Source organism: Polyodon spathula, chromosome 10 (assembly GCF_017654505.1).
Source record: "Polyodon spathula isolate WHYD16114869_AA chromosome 10, ASM1765450v1, whole genome shotgun sequence".
Taxonomy (NCBI): Eukaryota; Metazoa; Chordata; class Actinopteri; order Acipenseriformes; family Polyodontidae; genus Polyodon; species Polyodon spathula.
In genome coordinates, this window is record NC_054543.1 from 10669777 (window position 1) to 10689858 (window position 20082).

General features: G+C 34.4%; 1 protein-coding gene across 1 annotated transcript in view; it reads left to right on the plus strand.

The window, feature by feature from the left end:
• Positions 1 to 4733: 4733 nt before the first annotated feature.
• The window catches only part of LOC121321823 (leucine-rich melanocyte differentiation-associated protein-like), a 326479-nt gene continuing 311130 nt past the window's right edge, over positions 4734 to 20082 (plus strand). The window contains exons 1-2 of the mRNA XM_041261056.1: positions 4734 to 4993; positions 6112 to 6212. Of these exons, the coding sequence (XP_041116990.1) occupies positions 4952 to 4993; positions 6112 to 6212 (143 nt within the window). The 5' untranslated portion in view covers positions 4734 to 4951. The remainder of the gene's footprint in view (positions 4994 to 6111; positions 6213 to 20082) is intronic.

Sequence of the window (20082 nt, forward strand, 5' to 3'; positions counted from 1 at the left end):
TAGCAGTAAGACATTAATATTTACATAGTTCAGTTTTTGCAGCGTACTTGCTGTATCGGTATATCATAATTAAATCATACTTGCATTCAGTAAGTGTGTTTGCGAATCTAGACAATAGGTTAGAAGTGAAAACCTGTAAACCTGAAGGCTGTTGATTTTATTTGTGCAGTTTTATTTCTCCCCTTTCTTTTCACCGGCAAATGCATGTGTTAATCAATCTTCGCTTTTGTTTCCGGCTCAACTTGGTGGCCCACACAATCTACATTAACAAAAGGTCACTTGGAGATAAAAACAGATTTGACAAGGGAGGGAACATGGAAAGTGCTGAGGGGTCGGATATAAATCCCGGCGTAGAATCCTCAAAAAGGACTAGATTCCTTAATCGGCGGCTCTGTTAGACTAACCTTATATATATATATATATATATATATATATATATATATATAATATATATATATATATATATAATATATTATATGTAGAGAGAGACGTAATATATTACTGAAGTTTTATATATTTATTAAATTTGTGCAGTGCGTTTGATGATTTTTATCTGCATAACACATCCGTTTTATTATTATTTTTTCTAACGACTAGTCATATTGATTGATTAAGTGCGGTGAAACTCGAAAAAGAAGCTGCAACCTTCATTCGAGTTCATTTGCATTAAAGTGCTTGGAACAGCTGTTTTTTTTACAGGACCAGAGAGGCTATCTGTTTTCTAGTTGTATTTGTCCTGCCTCCTGTTGTGAACGAATAAAAGATTAATTGTATTTAGGTGGAGTTTACTGAGTTTTTAGATTCTTATATCACTTTCGAAATAAGGGGAACCCAAAACTGAAGGCCCTCACAAACAGTCGCACTATCGAGAGTGTCACTGATATAATGCATTGTATGTTTAATATTGTGTGTTTAATATTTAATATTGTATGTATAATACTGTGTTTTCGTATTAACGGCGTTGTTTGTGCCACTAATAAGTTAAACATCTTAATATCGAAAATACATAAACGTCTCATTTTTTTTTTTTTTTTTTTTTTTTTTTTTTTGCTTTTTGAAAAACAAGTGTTGAAGTCCACAACAACCTGCTTATTTTTCTTCGTTCGACAACCCCCTTTTTTTCTAGATGAACTTCCAGTGTTAAAAGTGCAGAGTTTACAATGTATTTTAATTTGATAAATGTTTGCTAGAAATGTATCAGTCTGCGGATCGAGGCTAACAGGTTGATAACATTGTAGTAAAAGTAGTTTTAAAAAGTATGCAATACATTTTAAACACCGAGCTTGTCAATTCTGTTAATGAAAGCGCGACAAGCAAATATAATTATCAACCCCTACCTAAACTTTATTTCACCTACCAGCTATTGACAGGGGTGTCAAGTCGATTTTTTTTTGGACACACAATGGAAATGATTTATTTTCTTTAAAAAAAGAAGAGGCGGCCAGATCTTTCAGAAAAGAAGTTTTAAAAATGCCTTGAACTCTTCACTGTTGAGATGGCTAATCAGTATTGAGGCTCCGGGGCAATCGGGCAGCTTTTCAATGCGGTTTTCCTTTCATCTGAAGCTGGATGGAGGCGCTCAATTAAAAGCCTATCAGTTTGTAAGTAAATCAACGCCTATCAAAGTTGTCACATCAAACAAAACGATTATTATTGCAACCCGCCTCCCCTATTAATCTCTTTCTAAGGTAATCGGCTTGACAGGTTAACCGGGAGAGCAAAAAACCCTGGAGTGGATAACAACTGGAATGGATTATGGAGCCATTAAAATAAAATAAAAATACAAATAATAATAATAAAAAAAAACAGTCATGGCAAGTTTACACAAGTTGAATTTGTTTCCCGAATCTTTATTAAATTGAAATGACATGTTTTTAAACACACCTATATCCACTCGTCCACATTACATTGAAAACAGACTTTCCTTTTTTTGAGGCAAAGTTTAATGGTTTAGGGTTAGACCTAACTAATCAATTTAGTTAAGAAACAAATATCACATTTCTTAACTTGATATTTCATTTAGTCAATACCAATACAGGTATTTTCGAAACGCATACACTGCACACAAAATGCGATGTAATATATTACTTTCTTCATCGTAATTAAAGGCCCATTTTTTTCTAAATAATTTAATTTTACAAAAAGTAGGCCTACAACATAATTAGCATATATGGTTTGATATAGACCTCGTGTATATTGCATATTTTTCAAATTGATGTAGATTATATATGGGGCCGCAAATGCCGTAATATTCCTATCAGTCTGGTAGGCTATGCTCTGTTTATGAGATTTAGCCTTTTTATCCTCCGACTAGGTTATATCTGACTCTTAATGTAAAAAAAAAAAAAATGGTTTCGTTTTTTGATGTATGGATTTATTGTTTTTTTGTAATTCCATTCTCAACTTCTTAAAGTATTCTTACACTTCATTTATATAACACCCAACTTTAACAAACACATAGACAGTCATTAAAATGCAATCGGCAGAGTTGTTGTTGAATGGATTTTTAGTTCAAGTTGAAATATTTTCTCTACCTGTTAATATTAAATTTAATGCGAATCTGTTTAATTTTTAAGTTCTGCACTTTCAGGGTGAAAAAGTATGGTAGTGAAATAAAGTCCTGTGAAAAAAACAAGATCTTACTAATGAAATAATGCCTTTGAATTTCAAGCTGTCTTGATTTGTAAAATTCTGCATGAAATGTCCCATACGTTATCATATTTCAATAATAGAGGGAAAAACATTCAATCTGTACCCCCCCCACAAAAAGGGATATATCACTTTCAGAAAGACTTGAAAAGTACCAAAACGGCTTACAATATAATTCAAACATTAAAAGGGTGTCTTGCTGATCAGAGTAAGCTAGAAATATGCAAAAGGCTTTTTTTTTTTTTTTTTTTTTTTTTTGATTGATAACAGGGATGCTGTTTTCTGCAAAGCCTGTCAAAGACTGACACGGTGCTTGAGTTATTAGGGCAGAGAAGGGCAACCATAAATTTACAACGTCAGGCAAAAACTCTCTTTATTGTTTGCATGATGGATGGGTTTCTGTACCAGATACCAAATACTCGGTATTACCCTTAAATGGGAACACATTTTTCGTGGCCATAATTCACGATATTTAAATAGAAGGTTTGAAATGCCTACCAATATTTCATGCCAGTGACATGAATCACTCCCCGCATGCAAATATAATTATTTACAGCACAGAAGTACCATGTGTGTTACAAATGTTTCAGCCATTTGTACTGGACAAGCGCCCTATTTTAGGGTTATTTCTAAATTGGAGAATTGTATATAAAATATTGAACGTCAGTTTTAATCAATCCAAGTAGTGCAGTCACACGCTTTTGGTCATTTTCACAAAATATTATACGATATTATACTTTCAGTAGCCTATGTGCTCTTTTTTACCACGATTTTAATAGTTATGATAAAATATATATTTTTAATATAACAAATGTTAACAGTTTCTCTTCACAATCTCAATGATAAATAAAAAACAAGTTAAACTACGAAAAAACCCTCTATAATCAGTGATCTCTGCTTGTAAAAAAATACCGATTTTTTTAAACATTAGATCTACCAAGTTATTATTATTATTATTATTATTATTATTATTATTATTATTATTATTATTATTAAATCCACACTGCACATATGTAAGCTACTCATTGACTAGTAGTGGTCTATTAAAACACACTTAGGGCGTTGAAGAATCGAAGATAGTTTTCGGCAAGCAAGAACAAATAATCCACATAGCCTACTAAAATGAACGCTATCGGCCTAGCTGTTAAACCTCAACATAGTTTAAAACTTGTAAAAAAAAAAAAAAAATCAAATACGACTAAGATAAGATCAGACTAAATGTAGACAAAGTATTAAGAAATGCAAGTTAGTTAAACTACATTACCTGGAAAACATAGTCTATAGTTAGTATATTCCGATGTTAAACAGAATGCTGAACAAAAGGTACCACCACGTGAATGTATTCCTTTTATAGTCTTTATGGGTAATTTAAAAACAATAAGCAAACATAAAAGCCTCAGTGTTTAAAATAATAGCCAAATAGACTGTGTGTTTCTTGCCGCAGACCTGAGAGCAGATAGCAAACGTTTCCACAAGAGACTTCGGTTAAGGGAGGTGTCTTAATGACGTCACACACAGGCTTCTAAATACTGCTCATCGGAGTCTGTGAAATCATCTTTAGTTACTATTGTAAAGCCTTAAATTAAGGGAAATTATATTTTATATGGCAGGAAATGATGCTGTTAAACTGTCATACGTTTCAATTAACTGACACCTGAAAGTACACATAGAAAACAGAATATTAATAAATATAATGCAATCTTTATAATAATCATTTTCAGAAGAGCTTTTAAATTTTAATTTACCGAAAAAAGGAACATTCTGCGCAACTGAGAAAAAACAAACAAAACATTACAGTGATTAGTAAAACATACCAATGGTGCACATAATTACAATACAATTGGACGTTTTAAGCAACACTGGCTTCGGAGAGATATATTCGCAGGCATGTTTGAGGAGGAGGAGGGGGGAGTAAGTTTGCGCTTAAAGCAAAAAATGACTCTACAAGAGTTTAAACAAACTGGCCAGTCAAAGTGACAGTTGTAACAAGCCGATTCAATATGATACATCTGATAGTTCAGCATAAAACGCATGCCGAAGTTAGTCCAAGCTGTGGGCAAACAGGAGGTATTTTATTATTGCGTCTGTAAATTCAGCAGCAGCGCGTGCTTCCGCTAGGGATCAGCTGACTGGTGAGTGCGGAAGCGAAACACATTAAGTGGTAGCATGAAAAAACATAAGACCGCTTCATTTAAAAATAAATAGAGGAAGCCTGGTTTTGTCTCATACTTTTAAAATAGAGCAGTTCGCCTGTAACTCTCCTAAATTTTTCTCAGCTATTCGGAATTGTCCTCACACAACGATGGCAGGCAGCGAGTCAAGGGTCGTGATGAATGGGACTCAAGTAAGTGTGAACTATTCCAAACACTTGCTTTTGCACATTACCTTTGTGAGGTTTAATTTAAGCTTGTAATGTCTCACAAATCGTGCATTTATTAGTAAAAGGCGCTTTAATAATGTTTTTATAAAGACTAGTCAACTGCTATTCTGTCAACGGTGTTTCTGCAACACCACGTGACTGGGTTGTAAGTTTGTAACCTGATAATTTAAATGCATGCATGTTTTGTATATTAGCTAACACAAATCCACAGGAAAGAAGAAATAAATATGTTGCATTGAATCTCAATATTCAGTTATGTACTGTTTTATCAAGAGTAAAAAAACAACAGCATCTTTCTTATTAGAAACCTTCCCAAAGTAGACGGGTGTCAAGTCTTTCAGCACTCATCTATATCAATGCATTGTATTTAAAGTATCAGTCTGATTATTCGGCGCTTTTAAAAGACACTTTAAGCTATGTAACAAAAAAAAAAAGATACAATGTTTTACACATCAATGCAAACACGAAATTCATGTACAAAATGGAAATTACTTATTTTTTTCTGTTACAAAGCCAATAAATATGCACAAATACTGATTAAAAATTTGGTGGTACTCTCACTTTTAAAAGAAAAATAGTGTATTTGTACACAGAACTAGACATACATAACCGTATTTAGGTCACTGATACAAACATAATGCCCAGTTCTTCTAGAACATTTGTAAAGTTTTAGTATCCCTCACTGAGGAAACATATCCTTGGTGCTAGGGTAGTAGAGGTGGTCCTATGTAAGTCACACTTTACAGTTTTAATATTTTTATAGAGAAACACTTATCTGATTGTGATGAAACTTGGTAAAGACATTCTTTATTACAAGTCACTGGAAGAATTATAATTTGGGGGTAAATTGAGGCTATCTGTCTGTCCACCTCTCCATCAGTCTATATGTATGTCTCTCTTTTTTGTACAAAAATACCTTTTTTTGTCCAATTGAGATGAAACTTGTAAAACAAAAAGTTACTATTTGTTAATGGTGTAGGTCATATCCACTCACTGTTTAATGATAGTGATTGCTTTTATTGTCTAAGTGTTGCGGACATAGTTGTTTTTATAGTACATTTTAAAAATACATTTACTTGTAGGTTTCTTACATTGGCCAAGATTGTGAAGAAATTCCAGCATTTATAGGAGAGCAGTATGGGGGATTTGCCAAGAGACTGGATCTTAGCTTCAACCTACTGAGGTAGGAAAGCAATACAAAACACCCCAGAATTCCGAAGCTGTCTTTGTGTCATGGCAAATAAATAAACAACAAACACACAGCCATACAAACAAATAAAAAATACAACGTTTTGATTGAGAATTTACATCACAAACAGAGATGTTTTATAAATAGTTATGTCAATTTTTGTTATAATGTTCTAATATTACAGAAAATACAAACAGTATGGCTGAGATATTGTATTTCAGATGTAGGTTGGTTTATGTAGTTGACACCCATCTCTTTTGCAACAAAACCGGTTGAACTGAGCTCTCTTTGATACCTTGATATGTTAATTTTCACAACCTATTGTCCCCCCATGTTGTGTTTTTTCCCAAATGTTATGCAAACTCTGCACCTTTTTTAAGGGAAAAATCAGCTGGAGCATTTACCGTCCTTGAAGATTTTCTTTTTAACGATGGGTATCAGCAGGAAGGGATGTATAAGGCTGTGTTTTTGAACCCTTTCAAATGTAACAGGAATACTGGTATACACCAAATTCCACCTGACCTGCTGTTGTCTCAATGCTAAGCACCTCAGACAACCTTTCTCGACTAAACTGCTGTAAAAGATATGTTTCAGTTTGGTTGTCGTAAGTTCAGTACTCCTGCTTCGTTTATAAATGTAATGACACACTTCAGAAAGCTAAAGAATGAGTCTTTAGCTAAAAAAAGGCATTTGCACAGTGAAGGTTTGCACTTTCTGTAGTCTAATGTGGGCTATATTTTGTTTGTTGTACTAAGTTATATTACTCAGGGTTTTTACATTTGTAACGATTGAAAAAGGTTGGACATATACCATACTTAATAATGAAGTTACATTGTGTTATCTAGACACTTGAAATCCATTATGAGTAGGACTGTCTATTTAACTCTGTTGCAGAGGATTAATCTTTTACAATTGGTTTAATTAACAAAGGGAGCTTGGAGAGGGTAGAAGGAGAATACAAAATGCTTGGGCTATCTGTGTGGTGACAGTATTCTTATGTTCTACAACACCCTATAGACAGTTAAGTGCCTGTATAGTTTCTTTTAAATCTATTATTTAAGAACAACACATTAGCCTAGTGTATTGCAAATCACACATAGGTAAATAAACAGATAGTTTTAATTATTATTAAGTATATGTAAGATAAAAGCACAATTTTATTTTGAAACTTACCTTTCAATTTCTAGTTCTTTGTCACTGCTTGAGAAACTGCCATTATCACTTACTGTGCTTCCTGCACATTTTTATAGTCAACGTCTGTTTTAACATCTTCTCCAAAACTTATTTAAATGAGGAGGGACAGGGACAGCCCCAATGCATGATAAACTGTATCGTTCTTTCAATTAACTAGTAACATATAAATATAATCCTTTTCCTTACATCCATGATCATTTGCAATTCATTACCTCTTCCATCACTACTCTTGCAGCTGCCCCTTGGTCTAAGTTATATACATATTTCTGGTCATACTTTATATCTAGAGTACAACTTATCCAATTGGGATCAAATTAGTTATTTAACTTATCAGAAACTGTTGATATATGTATATATGGTGGATTATGTGAACATAATGTTTTATGTTTTCAAATACCGATTGCTCTAATATTGTATTCATAGCTGTGGTGGTGTATGTTACTTCCATATATGTTTAATATTTCAAATAAGAGACAGGCACTAGCCAGGTGGGTTTGAGGCAAAGATTTCACCAAAAATGTACGAGTCGTTGCCATAATTTATCATTCGTGTGGGTTTATTTCATATCATAATTGTTTGTAGTTGATTGATGACCCAGGGTACATGAAGAATAATATTCATACCATTTTTAGTAAGATAAAAAATATGTTGTTGGGCTAGCTACACCACAGAAGATAGCGGTGTAAACCGGTGTTCTATAATGCTTGATGAGAATAAGAAAACATGTTTGCGTATTTTGAATTGTGGCATTTATTTACCAGTAAACGAGTTGTCCTTTGAAGGAAAAGCTTATAAATACTGTAAGCTATAGCCTGCCCTTAATGTAATAGGCAGTGTTATTGTTATAGCTAACTAAAGATGTAGTGTGCAATTTATCAGAAGAAAAACAGGCTCACACAAAAATAGGGCACATTGAAAGAATTAACATAAACACCAAAAAATATGCGTCATGGAATGATTGGGATTTAAAGTCACCCTTGCTGCTCTTTTTTTTTTTTAAACGATTTTATGAGGAAACCATTTTCTGGTCTTTGGCAGCAAGTCTAGATAATTATAAAGCTGTGCATTTGACATATCTCCCAAATTAGGCCTTAATAGCAGGAGCCACTCGTCTTTAGACACACCGGCACGCTAGGCTTTTGTTGAAAAGTTAATAAGAAACCCAAGTTAATAAGAAACTAGTTTATATTAGTCACAAAATAAGTTAATAGTTTTTGAGCTAGTCTCTCTGCAGGTTGATTAATTACGGTACTAAAGCGAGATGTGTAAAATTTAGAACATTGTGTATTAGGTAAGGCGGATTAAATAATATTGGTGGTACTATGATTCTTGAGATTATATCACAATGATAGTGATGGTTTGTGTACATGATCATTTTAAAGTATATGCTTTATGTACTTTTGAAATATTTAATTTAATAAAAGAAACTAGCTTTCCTTTATACTCATGCTAGTGCTCGTGGGTTTAAATAAGCTGAAAGTAGGATACAGCACCTAGTGTGGGGAAGTGTCTGAAACAGTTCTTTGAATTCCCATGGCTTGCTGAGACAATGCTTGTTTGTTTGCTGCGATGGCAGAGTTCATCAATAGGGAGTGCCTTTGTTTCAGAGTGTCAGTGAGAATGAGAAGCAGTAAATATAGAAATCCTGCTTAATGAGATTTGTTACGGATGCCAATGAGGATAGAAATCGCGTGACTTATCGTATGACTTGATGAAAGCAGCGATGTAAAAAATGGAATATGAAAAATCCAAGTATTTACATTTGATATGCTCCAATGTAGTTGTTTTTTTACAGTGTTTACTGTGAACATTTCAATTATTATTGAAGCTACATTGGTTTTTACTTTGTAGCTTCTACCATAGACATGATAGACTTTTACCACGTTGTAACATGCTTGTTATAACATTTATAAAGCGTTCCCCTGGTCAAAAAAATTAAGACAAACTTTACACTGGTGCAAACTCTCTTACATGCACTCAGTATCAAATTTGCTTCACAACAAGCTGGTGTTTCATTTGTATGTTAACATTACAGTGCATTGTCTAGTTTAAGTGTAATGTACCCAAATTACCTAAAAAAAAAGGAATACATTTAGAATATTATTATTTAGATTGAGCTTTTTTTACAAGTGGTTTTACTTTATAATGCTGTAGATTCTTCTGTAATGGAGGAATATTTTAACGATAGCAATTGCATATTTATCAGTGTCTCCGGCTGATATTAACGTACCTGTCATGCACAAACCCATTTCTGCATTAAGTGCATTTTAATATGTGCATTATTCGGCCTGGGATGTCATCGAGACATCAAAGACCCTTAAGCATAAGAGCATGGTGTCCTGCTGTGGCTGCATAAAGGGCTTGATCAATAAATGTGACATGTTAATGCAGAGCAAATAGAATAAAAGATTTCTTTGACAAGACATGAAAAATCACCTTGTGGCAGCTGGTATGGTGATGCCATTTCAGCAGCGACACTAGCAAAGTTGATCTGACAAGCAAAAAGGAGAGATGATGGTTATAAGGTGCTTTTGTTTCGTACTTCTTTCTTGACCTGTCAGGTATTGAAGGAGTCTGAATGGCCCTTTTTTGTCATGTGAACATTGTAGTCTGAGGCAGTTATCTCTGCTAAGATTGTGAATTCTCCTGTTTAATTGATTCGCTTTTCGCTTGAATCTGTCACGTATTAATAATTGCTAAGTCCTGAACAGCTCCAGTGTGTCACGCGTCAATGTGTACTTATCAGAAAATTAATATCCTTAATGAACTAGTACTTTGAAATTAACATTGCATGAAATCTACTCTGCCCTTTCATTTGCTGAAGGTATATCAACAAGGTTTCAAAGAATCGCCTCATGCTTCTCTGCCTTTTTGATGCCCGACAAATGCCAGCTTTGCTTCGCGTACAAAGCATACTTGGTTACAATAAGTATAGCAGTTGTTATTAACATAATTGTAGCCAATTACGATGAATATTGTGCAGAGTTTGATCAATGTGGGATGATAAATTATTAAGATAATTGCCCCGCTGATGGCATAAAAAGCTTGGCATCATAATTGTAAAAAATAACAATAATGGCAGAACCTCTGTTTATTTATTTATTTTCATGAATTTACACAGTGTAAAAGTGTCTGGGCTGTATAATATTGGTTTCAAACTGTCTTGAGCAACACATGCCACATTTTGTTTAGGTTTAGATTTAGCTGTCAATAAATTGAGATTATTTAAAAATATATTCTTAATACCATACTATAGAAGGTCAGTAAAGGCAGAAGATCTGTTAGATTTTGTCTTGGTTTGCATGTGCTTTACAAATTACTGATATTCCACTTGGAACAGTCTCAACTGTCACGTCTTTATGGGATATACTGGGGAGTTCAGATTCCCACCCCAAGCTTTCCTTAACGGAGTCTGTGGCAGTGTCCATTGAGGAAAGGTCACATACCCCCTAGAATAATTGAAAAACATTGAATAATCTTCTTGTCAAATCTGTGTTGTGTATGGTGGATCCTACACCCTTTTCACACTGTTAAGCAGGTGTTTCGGTTAAGTAGCATTATTAGTTAATGAACTTGAACAGTATAAAAATTGTTTTAATAATAAAATAATGATTTGAAAGATTTGCTATCCATTTTAAAATGTGTTATTTTTGGTACCGTAAAAAACATTGAATAAGTTGTTTTTCTAGGCTTTTTTGCAGGGCCCTTTAAAGGGGGAGCGACCAATACACCTGGCAACATATGTGCCGGTGTGTCTAATATTAAACTCAATGCCACAATAGGATTACTACAGCCATGGTTGTGTCTCACATAAACTTAACTGTCAGTAACCCAATTTATTTGTTCAGGATCTACAGCATTCAAGTCATGTTGCTAGGTTGAAACATAAAACCACTTTTCTAATTAAAAGTTTTCATTTCTTACTCTCAATACCCTTAGTCATTTTGAATGTTAAACACAAGCTTTCACACTCTTGACTGGCCTCTCTTCGAAAACATCACAGGTATACTGCTTCACTTAGTGTTAACACAATAGCTGTCAGTATCTTCTGAATTTCCTTATTCCCATCCTCCCTAGCCATTGATTTGTCAATATTCAACTGAACCCGCCCCTGGGATCTGTACCAAACAGCTATTGGTTAGAAAGCCGAGTAGTAAACTTTTCAACCTTCTGTTCATTGTAACTGCAATGCAGGTGACTTTGAGACTGGATAAAGTAGGACAGTAAGAAAAAAAAGAAAATACTACACAACAGGTTTGATATTGCACATTGTTTAATTTGCTAAAATTCACTACCTGACTGGAAACGAAACAAATGGATAAAGAAAAGCGAGCTGATAGTAGGAATGTATTTATGGCCCGATGTAGAAACATTTTGTTTGAATGGAGTACTTTGAATGAATTTAATACATGTCAGTGCAACACAGTCGTACAGTTGTAAAGTATGTGTATGGTTATGTTTCTGAGTAGGGTTGGCAGTGCTCCGGGTTTGCTGACTCCAGCTTGAATGGCTCCAGTGGTTCAGCTCCAGCTTCAGGCTGGCTCCAGAGCTGACGGAGACCTCTTGCTCCAGGTCCAGGCTGGCTCCAGCAGCCTTTGCTCCAGCTCTGGAGCCGCTCCACACTGGTGCTCCAGCTCCAGCTGCTTTTACTGCTCTGGAGTCACACAAACCTATGCGTGACTATCATAGTACCATGTACTAGTATGTAATAGTATCTTATTTAAGATTTTGACATTGTTTGTTTGTGTTTCTCAGTAAAAGAGACAAGTGTGAATCTAGTTTTAATGTTCTATTCTTTTATTTCTTTTTTTTTTTATAAATCTTTTGGCTGATATTCAACAAAATCAACAGTATCATTGACATTGTCCCTTTTTTGTCCCATTAACTCTAAACAACTTTTAGGTTTCAAACTGTGTTCTAACTTGACATCTTAAACTGTTTAAGAGCTGAAAATAATATAAAAGCCTTGATTAGCGAATTATTAGTTCAGTTAAGGGTTCAAAAAAGTAACTAAGACCACACTGAAAAACAAAACAAAAAAACACAGGGGTACTTCGTGACCAGTTGAAAACCCATGCCCTATAGTGTACATTTTCTCTTTTTAACAGGTTTTGTTGAGTTTTGCCCCTTTTTTATTTTGCGTTATGCCAAGGAAATTCAAGGCTCAAAGATAAATTTCGATTCAGAAATATTATTTGTTCAACATTTGTGGAACTTAGCCTTGTTTTTCGGTCAGTAAGTAAATCCTCCTGCTTTGGAGAACAGTCTTTCACTTTCCACTGATGTTGCAGACACACAAAAGAAACGATGTGACAGCTGTGCTAACAAAGGCAAGGAATCTTTGTGATTCCTCCAGTAATCCAAAGGGCTTGAGTCCAAAGGCTCTCTCTTCTCAGCTGCACACACCTTCAGCTCATTGTCTAATGCAGATTCTTCAAAGTCATCATCATCTTCTGTGCTACTGTCAGACAGCTGATAGATGCTGTTACTTCCACATGGACGTGAAGGTCATTCTCGAAGCTTGATAACCTTGTTGAGATCTGAGTCAAAAGGTGGTCATTCATCTTCGATCCATGTTCAGACTTCACTTCAATCTTGCCAAGTTCTCTGCGAATTACAACCACTCTGGGCACAATGAGAGATGCTGTAGGATGCTTTTCCCCAGCAAGAGTTGTGGTTGCATCCTGAAATGGCTTCAGCATCTCACTCACTTCTTTCAGAAGCATGGTACTGGTCTCTTCAATTTCAAGGATGCAATTTCTAACTGCTCTTCTTGTTGGCCACTTTTTCAGTCATTGGCAAGCATGAGTTCCATCTTGTAATGCAGTGCAGTCTCTCGGAATCTTCACTGGTTCAGATCCAGTTTCAGCCAGGTACTCCTTTTTGAATAGGCGTTTCAAGTGCTAGGTGACCGTTTTAAAAGTGTGGCAATGGATCGACATCTTTCAATCACTGCAGATATTTTCTCTGGTAACAATTGCTTTACCTGGGAGAATAATCTTTTGCAGACAGGGGTGCAATATATGAGCTAAACAAGGGTACCATTTCAATTTAAGAAGTTGGCAGGTACGTACAACATTGGCACCACTATTAGTAACAGCACATACAACTTGCTTTAAATTTATAGGAGTCAAACATTTTGCACTGAGAAGGCAATGTTCTCCCGAGTATGGTCTACATCGACAGGATTGCAGCCAATGCATTATGAAATCAAATTCCACTTCTGGTCAACAAAGTGGCAGGTTACTGCTAGCAATTGCTTATGTTTTTTGGTACAGGTACACAGATCAAATGTAATGGTAACATGTCATACAGACGTTAGTTCTTGCTTTAAAGTAGCTACAGTGCCTGAGTATGTAGCCTGGACAAAGCAGATTCAGGATCTTTCTGAAAAGATTAAAGGTTATGTCTATAACTGTTTAAAAAATGTTTTATGTAATATTACTGCTAGCCAAACAGTGCCTTAACTATTACAAATAACCATTACGTTGATGCTTAGAATTGTTTTGTTTTATCTTTGGTTAAAAATATTATAGTTGTTGCTCAAAATCTGTAAATTTTAGAAAATGAAACTATAGTACTAGTAATGGCTCCACTGCAGACCCGAGGACACCCTATCAGCCACAGGGGTCGCTGGTGCGCGGTGAACCATGGATTCCCCTGCCGACCTGGGTGGCGCTCAGCCAATTGTGTGCCGCCCCCTAGGAACCCCCGGTCACGGTCAGCAGTGACATAGCCTGGATTTGAACCTGCAATCTCCAGGCTATAGGGCACATCCTGCATTCCACGCGGAGCGCCTTTTACTGGATGCGCATTTTTTAAATGTGAACTGGTATCTGATACCTTATACAGCAGTAATGTAGATGTTTTACTTATTACATAAGATTTTACCTGAACCTACAGTTTGTATATCACTAAGCAAAACATATTTCTAAATAAACAAAGTGCTCTTTAAGGAATTCAAGTGACATCAGTAATAATTTTGTTCTTACCGGAACACTGGCAATTGGACAGTGAGAAATGGTTGAAGATCAAGAGCAGTCCACTCCAGTATACCATTGTGAACATTTTTATTTTTTTTTCTGATCTTATTTTGGAACTTCCAGATGGTATTTCAAAACAATCTTTTAGCTGAGATTACTGTTTTTTTTTCTTTCTTGCTCCTGAAGAATTTTGCTATAAACACTGGATTGATGTCTTTCCAGGTGCCTTTTCTGGTTGAATGTTTTCTCACCAAGGTTCTCGTGGCACAACTTGCACTGTGTTTTACCCTGTTGTACATATTGAAAACAACTGGCATCATCTTTATAATATTCCTCAGCCATGTTGGTATTGGAGAGTGCTGAAATGTTGCTGATGCAAAATGTGGCCTAATCGTAGTGTCCTGTCATAAGCTGAATAACACTTTTCTTCAGGTTATCATAAACAAGTAAGGTGATCACTAGACCCTGAGGTCAAGAAAAGGTTTGATGACATTATATTGGATTGGCTATATCTGGTGGAGGAGAATAAGGACCAGTAGCATAGGCGCTGATTATTATTATTATTATTATTATTATTATTATTATTATTAGTAGTAGTAGTAGTAGTAGTAGTAGTAGTAGTAGTAGTAGTACTTGAGTAAATGTTCGTGTATTTGTGTACATTTCAGTATTTAAGTTACTAGGTAAAAATGTATTGGCAAAGGTGAAATATATATATATATATATATATATATATAATCTATATCTATCAGAGGGCGTGTACTAGATCTAGAAGAACAGAGATTTTCTTTCATGAAGCAGAGAAAGGTAAATTACATAAGCGAACACTGTATTTACTTTTTTTTTCTTTTAAAGGATACTAACATCCAATCAATCAGTTTGATTGATTGATACTAACATCTGACGTCCTTACCAGGGAGTACGGCCTGTATTGAATCATGTTTCAGGAAATCCCTTGTCCATATTGTAACATAATTTAAAATCACTTGCAGGCAAAACCAAAAGTCGTCGTCTATGACCAGTAGTAGAAGTAGAATCTATTATAGCACAATTTCATTTTATTATTTAAATATATTTCTTTCCAGATGAAATCTATAACAAGTTTAAAGTATTTAATTGAATTGAGGTTTCATTTAAGGCTACTCTGCTGCTTATCGGAGAAAGTAGTACAATTATAACTGTAGTTGCATGAATTCAGTAAGTAAAGTAATGCATCTTTTTAAAGACGAAAGGATTTCCCATGCAATGAGGTTCATTTTTTTGTTTTTGTGAAAGCCATATTTTCCAACAACTGTATTCCCCTTGTGTATTATACCAGTATAAATAGAACATTGAAGTCATTCTGAAATTACATTTGGGGAGTTTGTGTGCATTCTACTGTATATAGTTATTTATTTATTTTATTAATTAAAATGTTTAAAGTTAATATGTCAAGAAGGTTTATTATATAAAAAATCAAAGGTAGGAGAAAGTGGAGCAGCACTGGAACCGAAGCTCAGACTCAAGGTTCCGGAATGCTCCTGTGAGCCTGCCTCCAGCCCAGCTCTGGAGCGCTCCAGTGAACCTGGCTCTGGCTCCGGGCTCTGGAGTACTCCAGTGAACCTGGCTTCAGCTCCAACTCTGCTCTGGCTCAGGAGCACAGCTCCACTCTTGCTCCGGGCTCTGTACAGTACAGTACACCCTCACTATAATGCCCTTCATTGTAACAAACCTTAGGCTATAACTAACCTGGCCCCTGGATGCCAAAAAAAAAAAAAAAAAAAAGTTAATATAAACAAACACTGTCAACATCCCCGTCTGCAGTGAAGTCAACTCTTTTGTCTTAATAAAAAGCACACACTTTGTGTCTACAAAACAAAAATTATTTTATGTATCGACAAAGCTGGAAACTATATTGATCATGAATATAGGTTGTCAGAAAGCACTCTGTTTTTTGGTTTGTTCAGCAACCATGCAGCAAAAAAATCTGTAACAAAAAGAAAAGACTGTAAAATTGTTAATGGAATAAAATGTTGCAAACAAGGGTTATTTCCAAACTAAACTCGTGTATCTTTATTTGTCAGTTTAAAAAAAAAAAGAATTGTAAAAAAAGTATTTTAAACCCAAAAAAGTGTTTTCCTAAAATTTGAAGTCTCATAAAGGGGGAGCGATTTTTATGCCATTGCGACCTATAAAATGATTTTTACAGTATGTGTTCAATTTCTGTGGTTAGTCGAGGGCTGATTGATCATTCTTAACAGTTTGCAATTGAGTAGGCCAAAACAGATACAGAAAATTAAACTCCTTTTGTACATTTGTTTTAATACATGGAAACTGACCCTGTAAAGAGCAGGATTATAGTGCCCCTCAAGTATTCATCTTGTTACATTTTTGAATGGCAGAAGATGATCTGACAGGACTCAAAAGCAGTTCATTTAGAAGTTGATTTGCAAAATGTAATATTTATATTTTATGGGGTCTCTTAAATTATTAATAGAAATACAAACATTATTGTTTCTTAGATTGTGTCAAATATCACTATTGGGCAACAAAAGCAGTATAAAAACACTTAAATGTGAGGAGATGGAGATACGTGAATTGGTCATATAGCAGACATGCTTTTAAAAGGCATAGGCTGCATTTCCCTCACTATCTTTTGAAGTTGTTGAGTTTTTGTTTTTAATACATACTTTTTTATTTATTAATTTTTTTTAATAGAAACGAAGTTGATTTTTTTATATTATAATTTAATTTTATATTATATTTATCAGAGCACATCATATGATTGTGTGTAGTTAAAAAGCAAACAAACAAACAAACAAAAAAACATCTCAAAAACATATGTTAGTTTATAGGAACATGCTTTTGTACTATGTCATGTAACAAATACTGCCAAATGTAGAGTTCATTGCTGTACTATAATAATTATTTAGCTCTATGTTGGTTATTTCAGAGTATCATCTTACCATAAACAGTTGCTAATTAATTCAATGCAAAATGATTACTGTAATTAGAGATCTTAATTTACCATACCCAAGGGTTTAGTTTAATGCTTAGTGTTTCCAAGTTCAACAAAAATATATATATATATATATATATATATAATATATATATATATATATATATATATATATATATATATATATATATATTATATATATATATATATATATATATTTTTAAATAAATGAGGTTGTTTTTTTGTTTTAGAAGATGTTTGTTTATGCATGCTATGTGTTAAGGCAAAGTTTATAAATTTGACATTATTGATGGAGGTGACTTCTGTAACTTTGTACATACTAAAGTTTAGTATGTACAAAAAATTTTCAAGTTGAGTACTGTCAACATTCTCTGTACTTTAAATCTATAAAAAGAATAGTAAAAAAGTCATGAAATATGTACAATATATTCCTTTGCCATTCTGTTTTCCATTTTAACTGTATTCAGACTTTTTTCCTGGCTTTCATGCACACTAGACTGTGGACTTCTCAAATGCCTTTGTGGTTCCCACAGTCTACACTGGTAGGCAGACATAGATTTTAAAAAAGGGCTCACTACTCAAAACCTAAATTAGAGGAAGTGTGATAGATTAAAACCAATTGTATCATTCTTTTTAAGCTGTGGTCTGGACAGATATAGGTTAGAGAAATACAATATTGAGACAGATCCGATGACAGGCCATGATGTCAGCCATGTGAGTTAGGGGAAGCTAGTTAGATGCTATGCTATACTATACTATAAAACACTAATTGTTGTACATTTAGTAATACTCAGATTTCGAAAATTACTTTGTAGTTTGACCACATATAAAGACCTGGCCCCTAGGAACAGTATACTGGGGAATTGGGGTATTAGCTAGGTTACTCAGAGGACAATTGCAGATGGAAAACAGTTAGTTATTGCAGAATTTAATTCTAAAGGCTTGTCAGGAGACTATTACTGTGAATATATACCCCATCTGTTTTTTATACCTAATATCACACCTGTGCTAGATCAATTAAAACTGTCATTTAAGAGGTTCATGCAATTACTGAACATTCTAGTAGTTTCTTAACTACGATGGGTTTGGTTCTCATTTATTTGCACCATGAATGTTGCATATATGTTTTGCTTCTTCTTGGAGTTAGGTAGGTAGAAACCTTTTACTGGGCACTGGGTATACAGTTTCATACTGCTTTCATTATTCATTATTGCTTGCCACATAATCTGGTTCTTATTTCTTTTTCTAAAACATTTAATGGAAAGCATATTTTATTTGTGTTGGTAAAGTGATTACGCTAGATTTGTTTTTATTTTGCCAATATTGGTATACCATGAGATTTACACAATATAGTAAGAGGAAGTAAATCAATAACATGATTCATCTTGTCCCTTTGGCATTACATGTCACTATATCCATTCTAATTTATTGTTCATGAAAAATACATTAGTCTGGGGGGGGGGGGGGGGGGGGGGGGGGGGGGGGGGGAGTGTGATATGATTTATTAGAAACAGAAAGTATACGCAACACATTTTTTATTTTTTTTTGTACATGATAAACTTCTCCTTACCTATGGAAAAAAATAGCATTACAGCTAGTTAGAACATTATTTCTTGAAAGCATCTTTAGTCAACATTCGTTTCCAGTTCAGTGAAAAAAAACACTGTGATATTGGAGTAATTGCAATGCTAGTCTGACAGACAAAATAATTCTAATGGTGGTGTACATAGCATGCTAATTCAGGTGATGGAAAGTCATCTTTTTTAAGTGCAGATAGTACTATATTCACTGCCGAGAGATGCTTTTCAACTGAATGACAGCTTAACTAGGGAAAAGAATGCATCTTATAATTTCCTTAAAAAATTACTGTAACATTACACCCTAAAAATAATATTTTTTTTCTTAAGTCTGATTCTTTTCACTGCACCTTAAAAAGCCCTGTCAGCATCTTATAAGTTCCAGAGTTCTACAACAGTATGTCATTGAACAATGTAAGTACAATGTTAAAACATAAGGTGACCCTTGACTGAAGGGTTTGGTGTGGCCAGGCATGCCAACTTTTTCTTCGGTGTTCCTCATCAATTACTTAACACTTTGACTTTTAAAAAGCTTTTAATATTTGAATAATGGAGGAAGATTATGTTGTCATCAACTTGCTAGCATAACGTGATGTAGTCATGCTGCATCATATGTTGGGCATCACTTGCCTCCCTGTTACAGTGTTTTATCATTATGCAGTTGCCTTATCCTCATTCTGGGACATCAGCAGAGTGTGGTTGTAGCTCGGTTTTGTTTTAATCATTGTTCAGTTTCTTAATTGATCCTTTACAGAGATTATTCAGTATGTTCATATTGGGCAGGGATAACCATGTGTGCTATTCGACTATGCATACAGTACCATGTTTGTCCCTTTCCATTATTCAGTTTCACCAAATTGATACCAACATAAGTTTGTCTTTTAATTCGTCTCAATTTGTTATGCTATTTGAAACCAGAAAATCAGTATTTGTTTTGTACAGCCTAATAATAATAATAATAATAATAATAATAATAATAATAATAATAATAATAATACAAAAGTAATGTGTTCCAGAGGCAGATGAGAAATGATATAGCCAGGGGTTCACATAACTGGTACACATGTGCACCAATAAAAGAAAATGTGGACTTCAATGTTGTTTTTCAAACGAAAAAGGTGTACCGTCGATCCATTTTTAACAGGAAAGCA